General features: G+C 44.1%; 1 protein-coding gene across 3 annotated transcripts in view; it reads left to right on the top strand.

Moving 5' to 3' along the window:
• Positions 1 to 27,186, top strand: part of LOC130532683 (intermembrane lipid transfer protein VPS13B-like) — a 231,590-nt gene that overhangs the window by 177,325 nt on the left and 27,079 nt on the right. For all 3 annotated transcript variants that reach the window (XM_057045445.1, XM_057045444.1, XM_057045446.1), the window contains exons 39-46: positions 3,163 to 3,365; positions 4,532 to 4,742; positions 6,913 to 7,097; positions 13,937 to 14,133; positions 15,646 to 15,827; positions 15,904 to 16,124; positions 16,226 to 16,357; positions 21,107 to 21,268. In XM_057045445.1, coding sequence (XP_056901425.1) covers positions 3,163 to 3,365; positions 4,532 to 4,742; positions 6,913 to 7,097; positions 13,937 to 14,133; positions 15,646 to 15,827; positions 15,904 to 16,124; positions 16,226 to 16,357; positions 21,107 to 21,268 — 1,493 coding nt within the window. The remainder of the gene's footprint in view (positions 1 to 3,162; positions 3,366 to 4,531; positions 4,743 to 6,912; positions 7,098 to 13,936; positions 14,134 to 15,645; positions 15,828 to 15,903; positions 16,125 to 16,225; positions 16,358 to 21,106; positions 21,269 to 27,186) is intronic.

Here is a 27,186-nt window from a genome sequence, read left to right on the forward strand (position 1 = left end):
ATCGAGCCATCAAACGGATGCTTTAATTTATTTCTGACAACACGCTGTTTTTCCAACTTTTTTCAAATTTGGAACAAGTCTTCATCTTAATTGCCATTACTGCTGGCGTCATATGAAACAAAGGCTTTTCTCAGCCTTTCCTGAATCAATTGTATGCCTATGGGAGGTTTTGACCGCCTCACATCACAGTTAATCCTATTTACACGCAGATCCTATTATTTTGTTGCCACCCTCTAAATCACTTTATGGCATCAAATGTCTACAAAAGAGACAGAAAACCTGCTGAATACCACGCGTGTCTCACCCCTTCCTTCCTCCTTTTTCTCCTGATACCTTCAGGATCCTTTGTCACAGTGCACTGTCGGCTCCCTGAGGGCTTCCTCAAATAGTATTTCCAGATTTTTCACCATCAAGAGGAGACAAACTCCCTGCAATTATGCTGACTGATCAGTGGTGACAGTGGATGTATCTGCTGACTTTTAGCCCTAACCGCCTCCATCACTCAGCGCCCCTGGCCCTTCAGACTGCTGCGCATCTCAGAAAAAGGATACTTTGGAATTCTGTATTGAGACAAAGGTTAGGATTCCCCGTTTGTTAGGCTGAGCATTTGAACTTCCACAATAAGTCAGTGGGAATGACCCCCATGGGAGATGCTGTACATGAGAGATGTAAGACAGGAGAATATAGTATTACTGCTGCTGCGCCATGTCCCACTACTGTTGCTGCTGTTGTTGGTCCTCAGTGGCAGCCAAAGATTGATGGACTACATCCGCTACAGACCTTCGGAAGATGCCAAAGCAGACCGGAGAGGAAAGAAGATAGTTGTGAAAGAGGGGGAGCAGGCTGATAGAGATAGAAAGGAGACGGGAAGAAAACGTTATGACATAGTGACGGAAATATGTGGGACAGGAGACACGATTAAAAACGAGTTTGGTATTGGGTGAAAAAGAATATGATTAGGACAGAAACGGCATCAAAAAGAATGTCGTACAGGACGGAATGTCTGCTGTGACCGGAATCTCCATATGCCGTTACACACCGCCTTCATCAGCATCTGTCCTGAAGTTTCTGAAATGGGGTGAAGACCCCCGTCATCCTTATCCACAGAACATCTGGGGCTCTGTACCTGGTCACGGCAGCCCCCCCCACCCCCACCCTGCCAGGGGACAAGATGGAGAGAGAGGGGATTAGGTTGACAGTGAGGTGCGTTACCAGATCCTGTGTTAATGAAAAGCAAGTGGTAGCCCTACATTCCGAACTCCGTCACCGCTCCCCAAGGTAGGGGGGCATTTATAGTTCAGTGAAAGAGGGGAGGGAGGCAGGAGAGAGAACATATGTCTTTAAAGAATACCTAGTCAAGACTACCCAGAAAGTGCCCCTGATATGCCAACACACACCCTAGCACAGACACGCCTCTTTACATGCATGTAACACATGTATGAACCCCCCCACCCCGTGTAAAATCTTTTAATTTGTTCATTTTATTTATTTGTGTTTACCCTTTATGTCTTAATAGTCTGATAAGAGCAGAACTTGGATTTGAGAGACAAGCCAACCCAACTCATAGTTGTCATGATGAATAATAGAAATAAAAGACAGACATAAACAGCTGTCCTGCAAAATATTCAAACATTGCTCTTGAGATTCCAGTTGGTTATTCAGGAATATCTGACTACTGTTTTTTTTTGGCAGCTATGGTTAAAAATTCCAAATGTTTCCTCTCTGTCTGTGTCCGCCCATCGGCTATTAATGCGGAATGATTTCCATTGAACTCAGGCAAAAAATAACCAAATTCCCACAATTTAGAAGAAATGATCAGGCGTTTTGTCTCGGGGATACAGTTTCCTGTGAACACGGCAGGGTCATGCAATCCCAAAACAGGAATTAGAAGATCATGATGAAATACAACTAATTGTTAAAGGGCTCAGCCCTATAAGATTACAGCATTGTAGCCTTACACCTCTAGGAGGGCGCTTATCTCTTTTTTATTCTAGGCTTTCGACTGCATTTTCATGCAGGTGGTTGAATGAGAGGTTCTCCTTTCAACAAGCCAGTTGGGGAGTTTCCTTCTGCTGTCTAATAAATCTCAGTGGAGAAAGTAAAACCTGCATCCACAGTTGAAATATCTAACGGCTCTTTCTGCATCGTAACCCTAGAAGATATCAGCAGGTGAGCTGCCAACTCGCATCAACAATGGCTTTCCTGAAAGAAATGAGTCATCCCATAATGATATTTCCCCCAGAATGATTTGTCTTTTCCAGGGAAGCAGCCTCAGTTCCTCTGATGTTGATTAAGATGTTCCTTAGTCAGTTAACCAAAGCTGAAAAAAAATGCCTGCACTTATGCATCATATCTTAATCATATCATAACTCACTGTCTCTGCCTAACACCCTCTGGTTCTGTCCCCCCCTCCCCTTCCCCCTCCCCCAGCTACATCTATTGTCTCCTCATTAATCACCACCTTTTCCCTCCCTTTCCATCTCCTGGACCCTTTCTGCTTCACCCCACGTGAACCGCGAGAATGCTCAGGTCAGAGTGTTTCCTCGAAGGACTGAAATATGTCTGACCCTATTATCAGGTGTTTCCAGGGTATTAAAGGACAGCATACAGTAAACAGCGTACAACTTGATTTTTTTTTCTTTTTTCTCTGTGCTGCTGTTGAGAATTCAAAGGTCAAACATTTAAGCAATACAACCTATAAAACATAAGTTTAAGGGAGTGTGTCACTGGTTTCTGTTACTTTCCCATAGCTACAGCCAAGAATACTGCAGCGATAATTTCTCCAGTTAAAGGTCATATTTAAAAAGCCACATCTCGGGGCATTATTAGTCATCTACGGCTGAGGCTTTTCAAATGGGTTCCTGCTGTAGCTGCCGTAGCTTCAGCTGACCAGAGCGGCGCTCTCTCGTCAACAAATAGGACTTCTTTTAATGTTTAGAGGACCAAAATTCAGATTCCTGTGTGTGACAGAGATACTGAATTAAAGACATTTTCCTTACTGATGCAGCACTGTTACAGGTTTGGAACTTTGACCCAGAACAAGTGAACATACTGTACATTTCATTCTACTATGGATCTCTGTTGTTGTTTAGCATCATCGAGGCAGAGCTGGGGTAGCACAGTTCGTTCTAAATCATTTAAAATCCATATCTGTGTTTCTAGATCCGCTCCAGGCTGTGTCACTGCAGCTCCAGCTGCAGGACCTGTCGGTGAGGACGGGGCTGAGGGACCAGAGCCGCCTCCTGCTGGGGCCGTTCTCCTGCAGCACATCGCTGGAGGCTCGCTGGTGTCGGCACAGCGGCAGTCCTGGGCCTGAGCCCGGCCAACCAAAACTGCTGCTGGACCTGAAGGGGGGGCTGCTACAGGTTTGCTCATCTGTTACACAAGCAGTCGTATTCAGGAAACGTTTGACTTACTGTCGCTGCAGGTTGCAGAGGTGAGGGTCACATCAGCGCCTCTGCACATGGTTAGTGCTGGATGTTTGGCTCAAGGGCATTTCCACAGCACAGAAGGCCTCGCTGGGGGGTTTGGAATGACCCCCTCAATCGTGTGGTTAACTTGCTGTTGTAATGTTTGGAACAGTTATACACAGACGCGAGCGTGCGCAGCTTTATGCCCTTTCCCTTCATCCATAGTTCTTCGTCATCTCTGTTATTTTTCCTGCATCTTTGCAGTTAAACTGGAGGTTTCAGTTACATATTTTTGGTCGAGTGGTGGAATATTATGAGGCTATTTTTAGGGTCTTTATATCTGATGTCTGCCTATTTTCCTGGGATAGGTTACATAATCCCCACATTGAAAATTCCCCTTTCGGCATGACTGAATGTATCATTACTAACACATTATTCCACATTACTTCTTCAGGGGGAACCCCCTACTGCTTCCCCATTTTTCAATGATTCCCTCAGTGCTTATTGCGTGCCCATTAACAGAAACACGACTCGCAACTCAACACTTAATACGTAACCGTACATTTCCCTCAGTAAACATTGGCGTTTGTGGTGCATTAATCAAGTTCTGTACTCAAGACCCACTGGAATTCCTTCCGATTCGTCCTTCCCCTGCTCTCTTTCCAGCAAACCTGGGAGAAAAATACCCAGATTTTCCTGTTTTTAGAGTGTAGTCATAGCCCACCCTTGCAAACTAAAGAGCGGTGGGCAAACAAGCAGGCAGCTCCACGTGTGAAGAGTTCTTGAGTCAGAGATTCCCGGTTCTGAGGCCAAACCCCAGGCAGTCCCCCTTTGATGCAGCTTGGGAAAGGGGAATGCCGTGGGTAAGCGAGAAGGATGTAAGCTAGTGTTGTGTAATGAAGGGGTGATGAAGAGGGTAACCCTGACTTCGTCTCCTGTTTTGGAAAAATATTGCTGACGTCGGCTTTTGTGCAGCAGCTGTGAGCCTGTATCACTGTTTAGATTGTTTTAATGATAGTCTCTCTCTCTCTCCCCCTCATACATCTTAACATTAACTGCTCACACATGTTACCGGCTTTGGTGTCTCAATAACTCTACCCTCTGTCCTCTTGTCCCGGTAGGTCTTCTGGGGACAGGAACATCTGAACTGCCTGAAGCTTGTGGAGGAGCACCTACAAGCCTACCTTAACCTCCAGAAACCTCCAGTTAGCTGTCCGCAGGGCAAGGCCTGTCACACCCAGCCGCCCCCTTCTCCCGCCTCTCCATCCCCTCGGACAGAGCACAGCTCCGATGACCTGCGAACGGGCCATTTTCATTACGTCCAGGATTCAGGTGAATGTTTACACTCGCTGCATTAATCCTATTCACAGGGGAAACGGGCTTATTATTCTGCAATGTGAGCAAAATAGAGCTTGGACTGTGAGAGGTGCTGTCGTCATTACGTGTTGGGTTTCAAGCAGAGAGGTTCAAAGATGAGGTCATGTTCTAAAGTTTTATTCACATTATGTTTAGTCACGTGCGCCCACTTCCGTCCTCACTCTTGACTCTCCTGTGGAAATTTTTTCACCAAGCAACCAAAGAAAACACAACTCAGGAATGACTGGTTTTCATCGCTCTTGGAACATTTGAGATAGTTGCGTATCACACACAGTGTTCAGAATGTGCACCACATATACAGGAATACTAGTTACCTGTACGGTTAACCCGCTTTGAGATCCTAATCTTTGTCCCCTTGAACAAGCCTTTGTTCAGCTCAGGTATTGAAAGCTGTTCTCTCTGTCGTTGGTAGCCTCGAACAGACCGAACCAATTATAAAGGGCATCATTTAGGAACCCAAGAATTGGCCAAAGATGTCTCCTAACGGTTTCATACAAGGTTTTTGTATCTGAATCCATAGGGTGAAAATAAACCTGATGAGGCATTCATGTTTGCCCAAACTGAAAATGGAACCCTATTTTTTGCTAAAGTGAGATGTCACTTAGGATACACATCGTCCTAAATCAAAGTCAGATCAAAGCTCTCAGTGGAAAGAAGTTTCATCAGACATGTCTGCCTGGTTCCACTCTGAGTAACATGCTGTTTATTCCGCTCTTTGTGCTTTGTGTGCACTGTGAGTGTGTGCTGTCCTCTAAGTACACACACGCAGGAACATTATACACAGGGGATCAAACCGTCTCTCTGGCTGTAGACCAGCCGTCCACTCTGTCAGCTGTGGTTGAGGCTTTGTTTGTTGCACTGTTCCACTAGTCTTTGATGCATTTAATATGCTGGCTGAGGCAGGAGAATGTACAGTAGTGAGCAGCAACGGAGAGCACAATCTGTCAGCAACATGTTCTCGGCAGCCAGAGAAACCCGGGCCCCGGCGCACAGAGCAGCAAGTGGCCCTTGGGGCTCCAGACAAGGAAGGATGGGATGTATGGGGAGAGTAGGAGATGAAAGATGGGTGGAAAGAAGGAGAGGACAGAGTCCCTGATTCCTCCTCCCTCAAACTAATTCAAATTAAAGCAAAACCTCATGAAAGTGTTTCTTCTTTCATCCACGCTTGTGCAAAAAGAATAATACATTGTCCACCTCCATGTGGGCAGCTCCCCGCTTCACTTAAAAGGAAAAACTGGATTTTGCAGCCTTTTGAAGTGTTTTCTACAGAAAAAGACTTTCTGGGTTTGTACCCCCATGGGCCAAACAAAGCAGCGGCTCTCTGCCTCACTGTTTTTCTCAAATAAACATTTTTCCAAAGGACTTGTATCCCAAACAGCAGCCACGACTCAAGTCAAACACCACTCAGACGTTTGGATCCACAATTGTCCAGCGTTTTGCAGGTGCTTGGCACGCTTCAGTCAGTGGTTGTTTATTCAATAGCAAAAATATTTTCTCTGACACTATGTTTATATGTGAGCTCTTACAATATTAAACATTGTGAAACCATGGAAACGTCCGTGCCTTTTACAGAGTTATTGTTTTGGAGGGTTTGAATAGTAGAATTAGCTATTAAAACATCGCCGTGTGCAGAAAAAAGTCGTCTTTTCTTGCATCGAGGCAAATTTCAGAATGTCAACAGAATAACACAGTACCATGCCTCACATTTTAGACAACCTCTCTGTTTCTTGTTTCTGCAAGCATCTGAAAATGTTCAAGTAAGCCGGTTAAGCCTTTAAACATGCTCTTTGTTCTGAAAAGTTGTGTCGTCGTCTGTTTTATGATAGCAGAAAAATGTTGCACATTAAAATTTGATTCTACTGAGTCTTGAAACATAAATTCCATGGCCTCCTTCCATTTCATTCTCTGCTGTGCCGACACATCATTTTTTTATCTGACCTGGCAAGATATCCTTTTCTTTGCCTTCCTTCAGCTCACCCCTCTCTTCATTCTCTTTGCACTTCACCATATGTTCTCCTTCTAGTTTATGTCTTCCTGTGAAGCGCAGCTGAAGTCCCACATTTTCATCCCTGACAATTTCAAATCAAGGTATTTACATCTCACCGGTAAATCTTCTATCTTGCAGTTTCCCAGAAACTGCCAGGACTGCACGAGGTGATGTTTCACAGCGAGACGGACGACAGCCCGGGCGTGATGCTGTGGAGGTACCCTGAGCCCCGCATCCTGACCTTTGTCAGGATTACCCCCGTCCCTTTCAACACCACTGAAGACCCTGAGATCAGCGTGGCTGACCTGGGAGATGTCCTGCAGGTACTGAGTGTGATTAGCCAGCACGCTCCGCCGTTAAACAGGCCAATCTGTAGTCTCGGTCTTCTGTCCTGTGGTCTGCTGGTTAGTGTCAGATTAGGAATCAGGTCCACACACTAGTGGAGCTCTCTGTTTAACATTAACAGCACTATAGAAGAAATAAACCCAGGAGTCTAGAAATTGGGCCGTTTGCCATTGTCATTCCCTGAGCACGCATGATGAAAACTTCCATAGCCTGTGTGTTATTGGATGACAGACCCCCCCATCATCCTTTCAGACTTGTAATACATGTTTGGACATCTGCAGAAGTCATCCTGAATGCTCTGGTGTGAATATCCAGGTGTCTTCCACTGTAGATTCTGTAATTTGGCAGGTTTCAGCAGCTACTGAGTGTGCACGACCCCTGTGGGGAACAGAACACTCCACTTTTCCTTCCATCACTCATCCTCCACCTTTGCATCCCCTACTTCACTTTCCAGTGTATCATCCTCCAAGACAACCGAGCTCCCACTTGACACTTCCCCGTCCCCTTTTTCCACATCAGAAATGTGCCTTTTTTTAATCTCAGTGTGCTATTTTACGCCACACATGCAATTGTTTTGGCCGTACAGTTAGGGTTGTAATGTCGCCCTGTCGGCTACGCTCCACTCAAAATATTCTGTTAAAATGAATGTCAGCAGCAAATTTGATCATATTCTCACCTCATTAATAAAGACTTTAACAAGATTTTTTTTCAACTTTAGATTATTCTGCTTCCTCATAGTTTTATCTCCTATTTCACTCCGTCAATAAGACAATCGGTCAGACTTTAAGTACTTTTCAGAAAAAAATGAAATGCAGCACAAGGACAGAGTTTTAGTTCCGTGAACTCTCTTTCTGGTCATCATCAGCACATGTGCAGCTGAGTTCTGAGTAGGTTTTTAGGAAGACCAGAAAGAAGATTATTGCACTAATCCATCCTTCAGGTGTTAAACGCATGTATTAGAATCTCTGTGTCGGCTTGAGAAAGAAATGGATGCACTGGCAACATTTTTAAGATGATAAAAAGTGTTCTTAGTAATATGGCTGATGTGGTTTCTCAAGGCCACGCCTAGGTTCACATTCAACATTGTCTGATGCCAATTATTAAGGTCCAAAGCATCTCAAACATCGCTCTTCAGAATGGGCTTAACCACCACATTCTTGAAAGCAGTAGGAAAAAACACCCAACTGAAGGGAATAATTTACAGTACTTACTAAATCCCATCTAAAAAGTCATAAACATTTTTATAAAGGAGATGGGAATGGGATCTAAAAAGCAGGTTGAGGGTTTACCAAGGATTTCAGTAGAGACAAGCTCTTAGTCAGAGTTCTGGGCTGTATTTGCTGACCATTGTTGAACCAGAGCAAATCTAATGTTGTCAACTTTGTCTCTGAAATGGACTGTAAATTCCCCACTCCTTCCACTCCATTAAAAATTAATTCTATTGTCAAAAACAAGTTTTATAAGATGGTCAAAGGTTGAGAATAGTATCTCGAAGTTGCTTCATATATTGTTGAACAATCTAATAAAGAATAGGTCATTTTGTATAACTGTATCAGTTTGAGATGAAGACGAACCCCAGAGATCCAGAGAAATGTCTGGTTGTCCGTATATTTGACATACTGTTTGTCCGTATATTTGATATACAGTAGCATGACAGTAGCAGAGCGGAGATGTCACCAGTGTGTGCCGTTGTTTTCAATGCTGTTGTTTGCGTTGTAGCCACTGCCGCTGTATTTGGTGCTGTACGGAGATGTGTTCACCTTTGTCCCAGAGTGGGAATTGTTTGCGATCAATGCTGGGTGCCTCATCTATTGGGAGGCATTCCATCTTTGTTGAAAAAAAAACAACAAAAAAAACAATGCCTGTTCCCAAAAAAAATCTAAGCTGTCAATAGAGACTTGTGAGGGGAACAGACTGACTGTAGCCAGGTATGGAGAGGAAGTTACCTTCTGAAACATCCAGTGGGGTCATTTTACCTGCCTGTGTTTCTGTCCGGCTGGAAGACAGATGGTTTTGGAAGGTGCTGCCAGATGAAGTGACATTGATGGAAGGCAGTAGATTAAAGATGTTTGTTGAATAATTAGAACCTGAATAGGCTCACGACACATTGGATTCTCCTGAATACACTGATGCTGTTCTGCACACATCTTTTATTCGGTGTGTGATTTCTTATGTGGCTGTGTACAAATATGTGCGTGCGGGGGTGTCTGCATATTTGAGTGGGCGTGTGATACACAGCATTAAGTTGAGACCAAGTGCCTGATGAACATGTGGTTTCCACATCTTCTGCTCATCGCTCATGTCACCTGGCATGTATCCTGTCTCCTCTGACATGTCTGTTAAACAGAATCAGGTGATGGGAATTCCCTGCAGGGACGTGGTGAAAAGAGGAGGCTCTCAGCATCAGGTCGTTACTGCAGACGCTGCCTCTGCTGAAGAGCCATAAACTTTAGGGAAGGAATTTTGATCTAATGTTACTGACAGCTAAAACAATAGCTTGCGTTTGCTCGAAGAAGTTTATGGTTCCAGCTAAAGGGTCCAAGTTCAGCCTCTGCCCACGAACACAACTTTTGAATTGACAAAGTTTTGGGTCAAAATGCTTCTCCAAAGGTACTTAAAACATGAACAGTATCTAGTTTGACATTATTTATGTCTCTTTGAGTCCATCATGGACTGTTCTGTGAGAAAATGGCAGTGGTCTTTCTTTTGGTTACCACAACTCTCTGTTAAATTGTAGAACATGGAGTTTTTGAATGCTGTGATTACACATAATTATGAGAGTTTGGATCATTTTCTAATATATTGCACAGTCCACATTACCTCATATTGTTCTGGATACCTTTTACCACACGTGTGTGAGTTAGGGGTTTGGCTTCGCAGGGTTATTTCAACAGGACCTATTGGTCATCAGCCAAGTCATCGTGATCCCTTATTTAAATGATTTCTGTCTCTGAAAAATGGTTCTGATGCTTTCCTTTTGAGAGAACTTCGAAAGTCTCATTTATTTCATTTTATTCATTTCTTCAAAGCACAGCAAGAAAGCCTAGTTAGGGAGAGCAAAAATGTAGCCATAAAAGTAGGAGGAAAGGAAGCATGAAATAGCCAAGTCTCTATATAAAAGGGAAATTTCATTTGTCTCATATTCACTGTGCTTTGAGAGGTCGAGCAGCTAAAGGTTCGCCCCCTCAGAAATACTGGGAAGCCGTGTGAAGAGACTGGGGGCCGTATTGAGTTGTTTTGTCATCCCTCTTCACTTTTCTTTGGACTTGCTTGTTTTTGCAGATCAGGTCTCCATCAGCAGGTGCAGAGTGATCACATGATTTGACCAAAATAAATGGGGACCGTTTCCACACCCTCTCCATCTTCTCATTATAATTATCCTCTTTAATTTCCCCCTCTTTTGTCAAGGCCCTAACCTCCCGTTCCCTTTACTGTCTGTCTCCAAATAGATGGTGGTGGGGGTCGATGGAGGGGGCTTCTTTGGCCGAGTCATTCTGTTCGCCTGTCCCCTGAGCAGATCATGTTAACATTTTATAAAATCAAGATTTCCTGCATTTAAATAGTTGTGGTTTCCCAACTGGTTCCAGTATCTCAGAGGGGGAATTCAAACCTCCTTCCATTACTCAAAGTCAAATTGCTCTCTGCGCTCTTTTCGTACACGGCGGACGTGGAGCGAGGGGAGGGCAGCTGAACGACAGATTCCCTACAGGGCATCTGCTGGTTCCCACCTTCAGAGGGTCCGAGTGATGAAGTGATAGACACAGAGAGGAAAGTGACTCATTCTCACCTTCTCACCGCCGTGTGGTCCAGTTCTCTGAATCATAAGCAGGTGTCTCCGCTGCTCTTTTTCCATTGCCGTCATTGATCTTCCCCTCCTCTTCCTCTGTGGGGTTCCGAAGCCTGAGAAACAAGGAGTAAACACAGGAGCTTTGATTCGGTCTGACCCCAGATCAAGGAAACGGGAGGAGATCTGCTTTAAGTGGAGTAACTGCATCAGCATGTAGGCAAACAAATGTATCCCATTCTGCTGTAATAGACACTGACGTTTGGCTCCTAACGTTGCTAGCTTCTCTCCTGCAAATCTAAGAGAATGTGATCATGTGTGCGCTGTTTGAGCACTCACATTGACTTTTTCAGACAGGCATGACCGCATCTGCTCCCCTGCCGGTGCCTTCTGGTTTGACCCTGCAGTTGAGCCTTTCATGTCTCGGTCATCAGGTCTCGGGACCGTAATCGTGGCCTGCAACTGATATCCTCCAGCCTCTGTGGCCTGAGATGAACCAATAACCTTTAGCCATCGGCTCGCAGCTTCACAGTCGTGAGAAGCCACTTTTCTTTTTTCAGGAGGCCCAGTGTGACGGGATTCTGTGTCTTTATAGTGACACTTTAAACCAGAAAGAGACTTTTTAGCCTAGATGATTATTATTTAGATGCGAGTGAGCAGGTCTACATAAGTTAATATGAGCCACAGTTTAACTCACCTAAAAAATAGCTTAATAATTCTCAGCATGGTCCTGTTTCTGATTTTTCACACTGATTAACATGAACAGATATTGGCTCACCAGAGACGGCACAGCAGGAGTCATTTTCAGAAGAATTTTAATTATATCTGCTGAGTAAACATTTGCTCAGTTCGATGTCAATTTGATTTGTGCGCCGCCGGACATGAGCGGTAGTGAGAGGTGGAATTTTTAGACATATAGGCATAAGTGAAATAACAGAAGAGCTAATAGCAGTGTTGATGTTGGTAATAAAAGTAATGGGAGACAAAGTTGTGGATGTCAGCAGTCACGGCCTCACTGGGAGCCCGGGGAGTCTTCAGTTGCAGAGACGTGTTTGAATTCATGCAGCAATCACACCTGCGCTGCTCGTGGAAATGGAAACGGTTCCTTAAGTTAACCTTTTAAAAGGCTGTGATTGATCATTTTCAGAGCAGTAAATCCGTGCTGAAGGGTTTCTTCTTTGGCAGAAATGGGTGGAAATCTAATCTGGACGGACTCGATGGTGCCAACAGTCCCGGATTGAACCATATTTGTAAATACATTGAAATGTTTAAACTAATTGAAAAGGCCTTTACTTTTTTGGACCGACTCCAGATCCAAGCAGAATTTCAGATAACGTGTACGACGACTTTGGCTGATATTTGGCGCTGCGCTCTTGCTGGCAGAACACGTTTGGTGGGGTTTTGAAGCCAGTTCAGATTGGACCCGTTGAGCCAAGGGAATGTCAGCTATTCAGGGTTACAAGTTGTTTATCAGATAAGGTACACACAATCAGGCAACGGAAACTGACATTGCCCAGACTGCATTATACTCTCACATGCATGCGCACACCTGCGTATACACATACTGTATGTATACATGCAGATTGTCTTTCATATGTACAATTATGCTCCCCCTCCCTCTCTCCTGGACTCGTATACACAGCCCATTTCAGTATACACAGGTGCCTCCTGCTCCCAGTGCCAGACGTGCTAAAAAAACCTTTCTTTTCCATCATCAAGAGAACTTTTCTTTAAATTAGTTATCAATTTCATCTGCAAGACCGGGGCTGCTATTCAAAAAAGGAAAATGGCACAATTTCAAGCATGCAAATGTAGTCCGCCGTGCCATATAGCTACCTCACATATTCATTTTCGATGTCGTCATGTGTATAAAATATCACAGGTGAAACAAAAACACCTTCTGTGTTTTAGCAACGCAGCTCTGGCAACTCTCTGTGGAGATTTCCTGAATTTCCGCTCCAGCGGCTCAGCATTGGGGTTGCGGGTGCACCGCTGTGTCAGGTACAATTATTGGAAGCTGGTTCCAGGAAGACCTGTGTGGTATTTTATGCATAATGTAAGTGGTGGTTACCTCATGCATTCCTGCTCAGAAGTACAGCGCCACAGACGTATACGAATAAACCGACACACACATTTTATCTACACAAAATCTTTCACATGTGCACATCCTGGCCTGTTGACAGCTGCATAAGTCTGGTAATTGTCAAGGGAACGTTGTGCCTCCAGATAAACAATCGGATCGTCACAGACACACATGTGCAGGCACACACACTCCCGTCACACTACCTGCAATCCTTCAGGTGTCCTGCTAAAAGCCTGCTGCCACCATTTATCCATCACTAGACGGGTTTTGCAGGTGGTCGATGGAATTTGAGGATCTGGTTTAGTTCACACGGGAGCAGCAGACACATTTAGGCTAATTTTGGCCCTGTATCAGAGGACAGAGTGGAGGCCTAGCAGTCATCACAGAATGTGAGGAACACTCGGCTAACCTGACTGTTATTCAGTCTGAGGAAATGCTCCATGACTTCAATGCTAATGGCTGTTTTTAATTTAGTTCCGCTTTGGTTGTGCAGTGATGCTTTGAAAAGTCCAATTTCTTTTCTGGTCGTCTGTCGTCAAGTAAATAAGAAATTAAGAAATTCAAGGCAATGATATGGACATTAAGCTATTTACATGTCCAGTCCTTGTCCCAGACAAAGATTACCCTTGACTCCAATCAGAGTCCCTAAAATATTCGTGTTTGATGCTTTGCAGATCACAGTTGCTGCATGTAACCACAGTATCCACTGACAGGAAGTTGTACCTCTTTCCCAATTGCAAAGCATTACGCTAAAGTTAAGAGTGCTGTGCTCTCAGGATAATGGGAGGGGAAACCATGATAGTTTTTGTTTGAACTGAAGCCTCAAATCTGAGGCAAACGGTATCAGGACAGGGTGCCGACATATCGAGACACATCAACAGATTGAGATTATCCAATAATGTAAAAACATGTCTCATGTCTTAGCTGCAGTCTCGTGTCTTTTCTTTCAGGTGCCCTGCAGCCTAGAGTACTGGGATGAGCTCCAGCAGGCCTTTGTTCCATACCGGGAATTCAGCCTTTCAGAAAGCAGGCCATGCCAGCTCCACATGCCCAGCCTGAGCCTCACCAACCAGCAGAAGGAGCTGGTCGCCTCAGACCTGTGGAGGATCGTACTTAACAATAATGGAGATGGAGGGGATGAGCAGAGGTGAGATTTGTTCTACGGCGTGTGTTGTTCCTTATCCCGTGCTGGTGTATAGGTGTATATGTTCCCACACACAGATGGATCGAAAATCTCTGTGCCGTCCAGTGTTAGGAAAACAGAAAGAAAGCGCACACAGACCACCGAGCACAGAGCGCTAGCAATGTGTCCCTCGCCCCACATCTGGTGCGCAGGAGCAGGGAGCGGGCTTGGAAGGCGTTCAGATCAACCTAATGAGATTTCCCAGCACACCAAGTGCCTGTCAGGGCCCATCCGGATTCCTTCCTGCTTACCTTGAGTGTATCTAATCGACGGGAAGCCAAAGGAGTAAAGCCCCCTTTGGGTTGGCTCATTAGTTCCTAGGATCGGCCTGGGCTGAGTTGGGTTGGACTGGGTTGGGTTCAGTTGGGTTGGGATGGGTCTGACTGGCTTTGCCAAGCGCCGTAACACCTCAGAGCACATGTTTTTGTTCCCTTCATCCCACTGCCACTGGGTTTTCCCTTCATCCCTCCCATCACAGCCAGGAATCTGGTACATCGTCTTTGCTCTCGTTCCAAACTCATCTTATTTTACTCTTATTTTTCACTGTCTTTGCATCGAGATTTAGGGAACTTTCAGTGGAGAAAATTGCCGAGCCTACATTCTGTGTGGCTTAGAGAGCACCCGAGGAGCAAAAAGGGAAGTTTAAGAAAACATGTAAGAAGAAAGAGAAAAAACTGAGTAGCAGATACATTGTGAAGCAAAATATACATCTGCCTTTCATTACAATCATAGTCCACACACTGCATATCCTTTATGTTTAAATTATTTGTCTTTTTTGATCAAAATTGATTCCCCTTTCCTTACTCGCTCGTTTCATCTGCCTTACTTTAGTTTCCACCAGAAAAATAACTTGGCCCTGCTGCCAACTGGAAGTAATGAAAATTGTCAACATATGATGCTTATCTTTTTTAAGGAGCGCTCTGCTGCACCAGCATTTTTCAGGTTTTGAGCGTTTCCTGCTGGGGTTTTTATAGTGGATCATGGTAGCAGCAAATTATAGAGCAAATGGTCATTCACTTCAATTACCCTCCATTCAGCCTCATCAACCATGACACACAATTAATGTCCATGGAGAGGTTCTCCAAAAAACCGCAGTAGTGAAAATGTACCGAAACTCACCGTTTCAGATAGCAAGGAGGCCCTCGGCACCATCCCCTCTCCTCATTTCTCTTTGTCTGACTAGTCTTGCCACATATTTTTGATGAGAACAATTTGGGACTCACTTGAAAAGAGACAAAACTGTTAGGCTACAAATAAGAGTCAGGCTGTGACTTCATCATTATAGAACTATGGAGCTAGCACATAACTTTGAGCTAAGTTTATAGCCTATGCTAATTATTACCCCATAAATTCATTTTTGCTGCACAGGTATCGGTACTCGTCTTGTTTGCGTCATCTTTTTATAGGAAATTTATTAAACCTTTCTCATCGTAGTGGCAAATATGTGACCATCTGCTGGTGTTGTCTCTCCTCCAGTTCGGACAGTGACTGTGGATCCCAGCTTCCCTGTGATCAGCTGGTGTCTCCAAAAGCATTGGCGGCGTGCACCCGTGTGGACTCCTGTTTTGCACCTTGGTTTGTCCCCTCTCTCGGGGTCTCCCTTCAAATAGCTCAGCTGGACATTCGCCTCTGCCACCACCTGGAGCAGCTCGGCACAGGTACGGGGCCTCGGCTTTACATTCTTTACATTCAGACTGGACAGCACCATGTTTCATTGTACTCTTCCTTCTTCAGTTCCATCTCGACAACTTCGTCCCTTCCTGCCAGACAGGAAGTTACCTCAGGAGCAGGAGTTCATGGTGATTAGTGCTCGGGAGCCTCGGGTCTTCCTTCGCCAGTGGAGCAGCGGACTGCAACACTGTCAGGATTTCAGCTTTGCCACACAGTTAGAATGCAAACTTCTGGAGTACCGAAACCTGACACATCTTCAGCTTCTTCAGCCCAGTTTACTCCAGGTAGTTTTTCTTCATTTTAGCATATCCAGAACCAAAGTGCTGCTCAGGTTGTGCCAGAACAGGCTTGTTCATGAGAATTGTTTCCTGCTTGTGTCTTTCAGGGCCAGGCTGCATCCACCTTCTGCCCTCAGAACACTACTCTGGATGTGAATGTATTTTTGGACCCACTGTTACTCAATATCAGTCAGTTTGCCATCCACACTGTGGACACAGCTCTGCACAGCTGGAAACAGGTAACACACTTTAACCTTAAGGCACCTCCTTCAAAAATGGGGCAGTGTTTCAAAATTGAGGGAAAGATGTTAAATCAGTGTAGGTAAAACTATTATTGTATCGTAAAATCTGCCGTGAAATCAAATACTCCCATTTATCATCGTGCAAGTCAGGGTCATTAATCTTATACGTGGACCTGTGGTCATCAGCGATGTGGTCATTTAGGAGGAAAACCATTGTACACAAAGTTGTTTGCTTTTGTATTTAAATGTGTTGACATCTAAGGTAAGTCGAGTTTGCCCTCTAACTTTGATCATTTACACTTAGTCTTGCCGTGTTTGTGGACCCACAGGAGAGGAAATCCCTACGTGCAGCATGAGAATATGCTGACAGACAGCCTTCTGTCCCTGGTGGAGTATCGGCTAAACAAACGGCAATGTGGATTTCATGAGAATGGTTCGCATGGTTGCATGCCAGCACTAATAAAATTTGCAGGATGGAACTGCCTTACGGTTTGTTGTAAACTATGACTCCGGTTGCGTCTGTTTTTGGGCTTCCAGTCCTATGGTCCTCGTCATGTCTCAGTTCTCAGCTCTCAGCACTCATTCTGGTAGCCAGGATATTTGTGTGTGAAGCGATGCCCGAGAAAACACGGTAAAACTTGAGGGGCAGCACCTGCCAAGACTTCATCTGGTCCTCATCCTCCACCTACTTGTCTACTCTCACACACACACACACACACACACATACATAGAAGGCGGTCTATGTCTCCATGCCCCATGGTGGATTAGCCTGGCTCTGTGCTGACTCACACTGGCCTCTGGATACAGTACTCTGACGGTTAGAGATGCACTCTGACTCTTGTTGCCAGGTGAATTACAGCTTGTGTTTTTCTAGCAGCAGCTGTGATCTTTTAGTTGTGGAAAATGAAATTAAGGTTGTATTGAAAATGTTCTCTAAAGCAGTTGTTCTGGTTATAAGTGATTTATGAAGCCGAATCTCTTCACGACTGTTTTGGGTGACCGGTCAGGCTTGACCCTCGGCATCATTGTTGCATCACTTAAAACCTGCAGAGATATCTCGTACTTCTGCCAATTAGTTGCGCCATAAATAGACTTTCAGGCGCTTGTGTAGTTGGGTCGCTGCATTTATACGTCGCTGTTGATAACGACCAGCGCACCGAGGCTGGTTGGTTACTGATTGGGTGCTATATTTGGCTTTATGAACAGTCCCATTTCCCTGCCAGCATAAGTCCCACACAAACAACCACAGAAAATGTGCTGCTTCACTTCAACAGCTACGTTTTAAAATAGACCATCTTTCTCAAAAATACATCCCGTAGGCTGCGTTTATTTAAGTATGGGATAAATTAAGAGTGTTCTTTTGACTTTATAAGTTTAAAAGCCAGTAGTCCCATAACTTGTACTGAACCTTTTAACTACCTCCAGCCTCCACTTCAGAACACGCAAGAGAAAACACGTAATAATTGTAGGGCAAATTTACTGCATGTGAACATGGCTCCTCTGTAATAAGAAGTAGAGTACAAAAAGTTGGACATATTAAATGTTTTTCTTAAGTAATTTGAAGGTTCTTGACATTTTAATGACCAAGAATTGTTTATATTTTGGGAGTATTTATGGGGACAATACCTCTGGGACACTTGGAACAAACCTTGTGTGAGTGATTAAACCCAAGCTCCTCTGTGGCGGCCTGCACATTAGAATACGTGGAAGTTCGTGTTAAGCTAAAACGCATCTTTGATGTGATGGAAGCTTAAATTCCAGACACATGCATGCACACCAAAGCCTGATCCTAATTGTAAATATAATTGCAAACAGTTGGAAATGCTCGCTGAGCCTCTCCTTCCGCAACAGAAGGATGTTTCTAAAGTATGTAATTGTTTCAGTGATTTTCATGTTTCCTGGTGTCAGGACTGGCAGGACAGCCTATTGTGATGTGGCCTATTGGGTCTGCACTGAACCATTGAGGACTATCACACATGCCCCGTGCACGGTCACAGCAAATCACCTCAACCAGAAATGGCTGGAACAATTCCAGATGCAAGGCAGTAAATAGAAATAAAAACACTTCGGTATGTGGTTGCAATTTATCCTCATTAATCCAACATTTGTTATGTGCAGGATATGGTTGGGCCTGGGCAGGGCCTGGTTACTGTTAGTGTGAACAATTAATTTAAGTATTCACAGTAAAATAAAAAATAGGACTTTATATAGACTACTTAAACCTTTAAGAGGAGTTCACATATTTTGTTGGAAGGACAAAGTCAACATTAGGCTTCTGTTCCCAAACCATTTTATTATTTTCTGACTCTTTTTGCTGACCCCTCTCCCCGCTCAGCTGCACCGTTCAACACGTCTAAACGAAAATCTTCTCCCGACTAACGTCAGCAGCTGTTGCAAAACTTAGGTACACACACAAAAAATAGTCATTAATCATATCATCGGACTTCTGCAGTTCACACTTGAGGAATGCAGTAAAAATGGTGAGTTGGAAGAAGATGTTTTTCTCAGTGTTGGTCTCATTTAATGATGAGAACACCGGTACGAACACAGGCAGTTGCCTAAACTGTAAAGATGGTAGACAGTAACCTTAAACCACATGTGGATGTCACTATATAGCTCTAGCTATATCTCTATCAGCACATCGTTAAGCTTGTGATTTGGGTTGTTAGCGTGGAGTCTACATAGCACTGAAAATACCAAGGTCTTGTAAAATTGCATTATTATTATTATTGTTGTTGTTGTTGTTGTTGTCAATTGCATTTAATGGCATCTATTGAAAAATTACTTTTGTTGAAAATATAAACATAAGGAGTAAGTACAGAAATAGCCTTTTTGACTCCTTTTCTGTTGGCCCATGTGGTTCCAGATTCAGGTCCTTTCCATTCAAACCCACATTCAATTTTTGCTCCCCCCCGGCCCTTAACCCCAGGGAAGTGGCTTTGGTGGAAAGCCACACAGAATCCCAGTAGTATTTACACGCCGCTTTCTCACAGGATGTTCAAGTTTTACATGTGCAATCTTTTTCCCTCCTGTTACTTTTTTCCAGTGCTTCTTCCATTTTTCGTGATCCTTTGCTTTCGTTTGCAGCCGGGAAGAGACGAATACAGGGATCAGATTCCTCGTTGTAGCAGATGTGTAGATTGGAATCATTTATAGAGGATTATACAGGCAGCTTTAAGATCTGCTCATTGTTACTGCGTACCTTTTACAGGTTTACTATCTGCTGCGCGGTGTCACATGTCACAAGTGTGACTCGGGGTATTTGTTTACAATCGGTTTTCCAGACATTTTAATGTAAGTTGACACTTATATATGTGCCCCATAGATCTGAGCTAGACTGTAAAAATGATAAAGTAATAGTATCTGAGTGGATTATGGACCTTTCCTAAAAGGATTGTGTCTAAAGTAGAAGATATCTTCCTGCTCTCTTTAACGAGGAAACAATGTCGGCTGTTTAAATGTCTTTGTCTTCATATTTGACCATTTAAACTGCCTGGATAGTCCGGGAGCGTTTATAGTGACTACAGGAAGCTTTTCTGTTGTGTGTATCATGTTGCCTTGTGAATTGGAGTGGAAAGAAGATCCCATCAAAAAAGAGCAGGCCTAACAATGGCTCCTTGAGACAGCAGCAGGAGGTTTGTCACAGATTGTGATCCCACTGCAGTGGATTCATCCTGGACACAGCTGTCCTGTCTTTAACTTGCTCCCTCTACCTTTCTCTGTCAAAGTTATTTTCAAAAGTTGTCTTTTTACGGTATAAATTCTCTCCCTGTCAACCCCAGTGTCCAGTGGGCTGGTTTCTCTTACTGAGTGGTTGCTGAGAAGCTGTCTGAACCACGGTTGTGTGTCTCAAACATTAGGGAGTGGTGTGTAGGAGAGATCCCATCAGGGCCTGAGAAGCTTTGGAAAGAGCTCAAATAAAACGCACCCACATGCTCACTCGCACACTGTGCGCAATTCTGAAATGTTGCACTCATGCAGGAGATGATGCACTCCTCTTTCCATCGATGCAGTGTCAATAACAGGCCAGTCAGCCCTCGCTCTTGCATGCAACATGATGTCAGAGTGGACATCATCCCCGTGTGACTCTCATGAGTTGGATTTTCTGTGTGCCTTACAGACACTCGTCCATGCTGTTTTCTTCCAACAAACCGCAATATATTGATGACTTTAATGGACAGGAATCCCAGTATAAATGCTCCTTTCACAATATTGCGTGGATCGCAGGGAGAACTTTGCACGTATTAGCTGAGTTGCCATTTGATGACATCTCTCATGGACTTTGTCTCTGTAGTGCAGCGCCGAGCTGAAATAATGACGGAGAACCTTGAGATTCTGCCTGAGAAAGAGGTCTCCTGTAGCTGTTGTGTGGGACCAGGGGTTAGATTTGGCCCCAAACCTCAGAGTAAACTGCTTCAGTCTGGATATCTGTCAGGTTTTGATATGATTCACTCCCTTGTTGAGGTTCTGTTGCTCCCACAGTTGATATCACTCATCTGGTTCTCCTACTGGCTGACAGCTGCGCCACGAAGATGTGCATTTTTAAGATTAAAAATACATACATTTTGCACATCTGCATATGTGATTATATACACCCTGCGCAGACACAGTGCACAAAACACATGCCACAAACGCATCACCTGGTTTTATTCTATTTATAAGAACTTTGTCTTATACCGCCCCTCTTCTTTTTTCTTGTCTCTGTCGTTTATCTGCCAATCCCCCCCCATGAATGTTTTCTTGCAGAATGGAAACCCAGAGGCCGAAGAGCTGCTGTACAGCCACTATGTGATCTGTAACGACACCCATGAGACCCTGCGCTTCGGCCAGGTGGACACCGATGAGAATGTGCTTCTGGCCAGCCTCCACAGCCACCAGTACAGCTGGAGATCCCACAAGTCCCCCCAGGTAATACACACACACACACACTTCTCTTACCCGAGGGCTCTCAAATATGTGATGGCCCGAAGCCCTGTGGTTTTGGTCCCAGCGTTGAGTAAATGTGCATGCTCACATTCATAGAAGTGTGTATGCCGTCATCAGCATGCAGCCGCTATCTGTGTGTTTGTCTCGGTGCTCCCAGACAGTTCCGTGACAGAATTGTTAAAGAAGATTAATTATATTTAACCCACGGTGGTTTTAAGGTTGAGTGGAGGGCGGGTTGGCGATGTGTGGGTGTGCGGTTGGTGCACACATGCTTCAAGACCCCCATGTGTTTCGTGGCGAGAGTGAGAAAGTTGAGCCTGAGAAAAGACAGCGATAATTGCTCGACTAAGTCAATAAGTCAAGTTATATTAATCATCGTCCATGGTTAATCTGTGCTCTTACCTCACTCTTGCTTATACATCTAACACACACACACTCATCCCTCTAAATCTTGTTTTTTAGCAGTAAGTCAAAATGACCTCTGTATTTTTAAGACCGTTTCGGAAGAAAGATTGCCCGAATGGGCCAGATGTCATCATGGATGAAGAATGTGATTCCAGGATGGTTCTGTCATGTATTATTTTATTATGTGTTTGTGATATATGAAATATGTGTTCCTGAGATGAATGTGATTTGTGAAACTAGATAAAAAAAGAAACAGCGCAGCTTCGCCAAAAATATTAGTTAACTCATTGAGCATGATGATTAAATGCCTCCCAGTGCGTCCAGCCCGGCAACGTGTAACATACACTCCTAATTACATTTTGGGGTTATAAAAATAGTGACATTGATAAGAGAGAAGGTTGCATTACTGTAACGGTTATGTGCAATTCTGTTTTTTTTAGCCCTTGCGAACAAGGAGTGTAAGGGATGTTGTTGTTGTACTTGCATCCCGTGATGCTTCGGAGTGTCTAAAACAACATGATTGGGACACATCACTCTTCACACCTCCCCTCTCTCTCAAGCCCCGTTGCCTCTTGCTCCTTGTGAGGCTGCTCTCTCCTCTCACCCCACAGAGACCTTCTCCTTTACTTAACTTTTAGTCTATTTCAACATTTTTCCCAAACTCCTGTGACAGGTAAGACATATACAGCACTTACCTGATTAGTGTAGCTGAAATGCTGACCTCTCCCCATCTAAAGTCATCAGATGGATTTCCCAACACATGAAAATGTGCATGTGTGCTTTCCGTGACTTGTATTAATCTACATTTTTATTTATTTTAGTTAGCATATCCCTCCATCTTCCTCTCATCAACCCCAGCACTGGCTCACATTAACTACCTTGTCTGGCGCCCCTGGTAACGCTGTCAAAGCCTTGTTCCCATTATGTCCCCACTCTGTCCATGAATGATCCCTAATTCCCCTCCATTATTGGGAACTTGGGTCCCCAATGCAATTAGCTCACTCACACTGGGGTAATGTTAATGCTCTGCACAGTATTCTTTGTCATTTCTTGCTTTGCAGCTTGGGGACACGAAAGACACGAGACAAAACTACTTTCAGGCCTCACACCCGGAGCCGTAGTTTTAAAACATAGGTGTATAATATTCCCCTGTTGACATTTGCTCGGTCCCCTCAAGTCTGTATTGCCGATGCCTCACCTCCATCCGCTGGATGACATCAGTATATCTGGACAATCTCGGCCTCTACAGTGTCTGCTGGTCTCACATGGACATTTCTCAACACTCCACAACAGCAAAGTGTCCCAGCAGTGTCCTTGTCACTTTGTAAGTCCCCCACGCAGCCTGGTGTCCTGGTGTTTATGACCATACAGGCGCAGCTTGTCAGTCACGTCTAGCTTATCCAGGTCAGCCTGTGACCAGGACAGCGTCCTTTTTTTAAATAAATTAGGCTCTCATTTGGGATGGTCAAATCAAATTACGGTTCCGTGCCTGAGTCCAGTACACGGTGTCCATTTGGCATCTAGGATCCAGTGAGTTCTGTGCTCTGCAGGCTTTTGCCTTACTTCATCATCATGGCGCGTTCAAAGGCTGCATTAGCTTAACAACTTTGTTGCTGTTACCAACGTCCCCATACCCAGACATGTGCAAGTGTCTTTGTCTTTGTTCTGCCTTTAAATCTAACCCCCAAAAATTTAAGCTTATATTAACTTCAATTCTTGCCTTACTTCTGTTTGAAGGAAATACTGGCTCTCTCTTACGCACACATATTTCTCACACATACACAAGAGCCGTGTCCTGTGGAAAAGCCAGGCTTGTCCTTATGGTCCTGATCTGATGTGCATGTCCCAGCTGACCTGTCTGCCCAGCACATGCACTCACACAAGCCAGAGCTACTAATTTGCTGTTGTAAAGTAATCTGTCCCTTTTTTTCCCCTCTGCCCCCCTGAGAACTTTTTGGACATGAGATCATCTCGAAATGAGGGGGAATGAAGGGAGCTGAAAAATGGCGGGAGAGAAGAAGAAGAAAGTCAGAAAGTTGAGGAAAATGGGAAAAAAGTGGGGATGACAGTAGCAAAGCTGAGGGACGTCAGCGGGGAGACTGTACAGACCAGCGTTAGAATAAACAAGAGAATGTGGGAAAGATAAGCAGAGAGAAATTACGAGCGGTGCTCTTTACGTTCACCGACTGCTTTTTCATGATAAACAGCCAGTAAAGAAAGGAAATAGAGATGTGTGTTTTGTCACATACAGTTAATCTTGTCTTAATATGTTATTGTCAGTGTGTGGACACGTTGAGTCTCAGCAGAGAAAGGAGCCGCCGTCATTTCAGTATGAACTAAAATATTTAAAAAGCCACAATTCCCTGTGCACGTGCACGTAAGAGTGTTTGAGCGGCTCTGACCAGGGTACCCGTCCCATCCAGTTGGCAGACCTCAGAGTATCTGTCCCTTAGAGAAGGTCAGCTGGACTCACACCTCTTTTATTCACACCCCCACCCACATCTCATCCCCACACACTTATAACCTTAAAATGCATTAAAAGGTTTGATTGAGACACTCGCGTCCTTAGTTAGTCTGGTTTAACACTTCATACCCTCACGTGCACACGTACACGCAGTGATAAAATGTTTCCGAAGGCCTGGAGTTTTTCAGACCTTTCACTCGTTCAGGCTCAGCATGCCTTCACATCCCGGCATTTACAAGCCAAGGTGGATACAGTTATAAATGCACACAATTTCCTCCATTCATTTCACTTAATTAAAAAGAGCAATGAGCATACAGTATAAAACACAAAACGTGCACTGTGCTTCCCTTCTGTGTCTCAGGGATCTGGCACAATGCAGTGCGGTGTGGATAGCTGGAATATCTGGCTGCTTGGTACAGGATGCAGCCGAGCTGTGGAAATCCCTGCGGGAAGTGTGGTTAGGAAGGAGAGTGGTGTAATAAGCCCCCTGGATTTGGGAAGTACTTTTTAAGTGCCTTCAAGGAATATTCACAATTCATATAAATTGTAATTTATTCCAGAAGCAGACGTCTACCGATAATCTCTTGCTATTACTGCCTTTCTGTGGGTATGTGTGTGTTTTAGCGTGCGTGCCTGTGTGTGTACGTGTGTGTGTGCGTGTTGACGGATCCTCAGGGAAATGTGTTGGAGATAACAGCATAGGGCTATTAGTCTGTGGTTAGATTGGCTGTTATTAGAGAGGGGAATTAACGAGAGGTATTTGGAATGTGTGTGTGTGCGTGCGTGTGTGTGTGTGAGAGAGAGAGATGGATTTATTTCACATTTTTATTGGTTGAAGCTGACACGGACACACAGTAAAGTTCAAAATAAGTGTATTTCCATCTATTGATCCTTCTGAGACCTGCAGGTTCTTTCTAATCAGGGTCACAGCGGTGCAGGTCTGACCTTCCCCTCCATCACAGGGGCAATCAGGGGCAGATTTTAGAGTGTGTTTCTGTACCGTTGAGGAGTGGTACCCATAGAGAAATCTCTACCTTCACAGTGACTGAAAAAAGAGTGGGAAAAGTCCCATGAGTGCTTAGCTTTAACCTTTAACCTTTAACCTCTCCAACAGTTCTTTCATTCGCGTGTCACAAGGAAGTGCGGATACATGAAAAGTTCGCCCCAGTGAGTCATTGTGAAGAAATATCGTTTTGTAATGGTGCACTCATTTTTTCTGTGCTGTCATCCTCTGTTCTGTTCAGGCATGTCTTCTAAAAAAGTTCACCACAGCGATGCTCAAGGAAAAGCCTCTGTTATTGTCCCAAAGATTAACTTTCAAAATGCAACGCGCCCTGGTTATTTTAACAAGTTCTGTCTATGGCAACAAGATACAAACTTTGTGTGAGTCAGTGGGTGAGAAACTAAGCCGGCCTTTAGAGGGAGGGGATCATTTTCTTCATGGCTTCTTTAGTAGGATAACCTCAGAGTAACAGTCAGTCATCATTAGGCAAGCTTAGGGTTTTCTTCAGCTTTGCACGATTCGCATTCCACAACCAGGGAACTTTGGAACGTCTGCGGTGAATGAGGACGACACAATTGGAGCTTCGATAACTCAAGATGATGAAAAAAAATATATTACTTGATTTAGTCATGTTTATGCAGCGATCCAGTTGTTGTAAAAGCTGAAGGTTAAACCTGGATATGCATGCATACTGTCATCAAGTTCCTCATTTATGAGTTCATAAAGCAGCTTCATGCTCCAAAGTTCCCTAACCCTAACCTGGAAATCAACTTCAAATCATGTCGTGGTCCGTTTATCTTATTTTAATTATCTGTATTATCACTAATTTAATGCTTCTACATCTGCTCGTCTCTCAGAGGACATTTCCCTTTGTGATTGTAATGCTTTTTTTTAGCTCCAAGGATAATTTTGTATAAGTTCACTCCAGCCACTGTGGATTGCTAATGTTTTTCAATTCCCACTCAGTTTACTGGAATATGCAGCATGAGACCAGTGCATCCCATCTCCTTCAGCCTGTTTCTCTTTATCGGCCCCCGGCTGTCAGAATCGACATCAAGGCTAAAGGTTTTGCCTTTGAGAAATTGACACTTGCTTTTTATTAGTATTTAGTCTTTGCATATGTCATCTGTACCATCAGTCACTTTCCGAAACCCTTTTCCTCCACTGTGCTTTAGGGAGCAGGCTTGATTAGTGATTAATCAGACCTGTCTGAACAAAGTTAAGAACTCCGTGTTTTTCTTACTGTTGCACAGGCAAAAAAAAAGGAACCTTTTTCTCAAAAGTCATGTTGCCAGTAATTTAAGAAAGCCCTGACTCCTGAATGTTCTTGGGATTCTGTTCTCATCTTTCTGCAACATGTCCGCACATTTTCAACAGTTCGATTACAGCTGCAATGGCCAAGAATTTCATGAGGACCACAGGAAGGACACTGAATCATCACCTTCATGCAGGATTTCTTTAATTCTCTGTGCATGTAATTCCTGCTCATCCTTCCGCACTCGGCCCAGTGGGTTACAAAGGTTTATTACCTCACTCTAACTCAGACGCTGTGTTATTTTATTTTAGTTCCATGTTCTATGGCAGAACCCTTGATCCACCATTGTGTCTACACATGTTTGGCTGTTTATTTCTCCTCAAACAAGCAGTGTTGCTAACATCTTTTAGCACTGCTGAGCAGATTAAAAGTTATGTTTTCATCCTCCCCATCAAATATCTTCAACGATAACGGAGCTTTAAACTGGCATTAGCGTCTCTGTTTGGACAGCAGCACTGTTTCTGGTTGCTCTCCACATGAGAAATGTTTTAGGGAGCTTTAAGCTTGTGACATCAGATTTATGAGTTGAGATCCCAGTTTTCAATTGTTGAGTTTTAGATGTCGTCATTTTCGGGATTTCTTATCATGTTCAGTGTCTTTGACATAACATGTGTTTAAATCTGCAGTCAGCTCTCCAGGATGCTTTTTCAGCAGCTAATGTGAGGCTGTTGTGTGTTCCGTCATGACATCCTGGGTCCTCCCAACACTAAATT

This window comes from Takifugu flavidus, chromosome 10 (assembly GCF_003711565.1).
Source record: "Takifugu flavidus isolate HTHZ2018 chromosome 10, ASM371156v2, whole genome shotgun sequence".
Classification (NCBI taxonomy): Eukaryota; Metazoa; Chordata; class Actinopteri; order Tetraodontiformes; family Tetraodontidae; genus Takifugu; species Takifugu flavidus.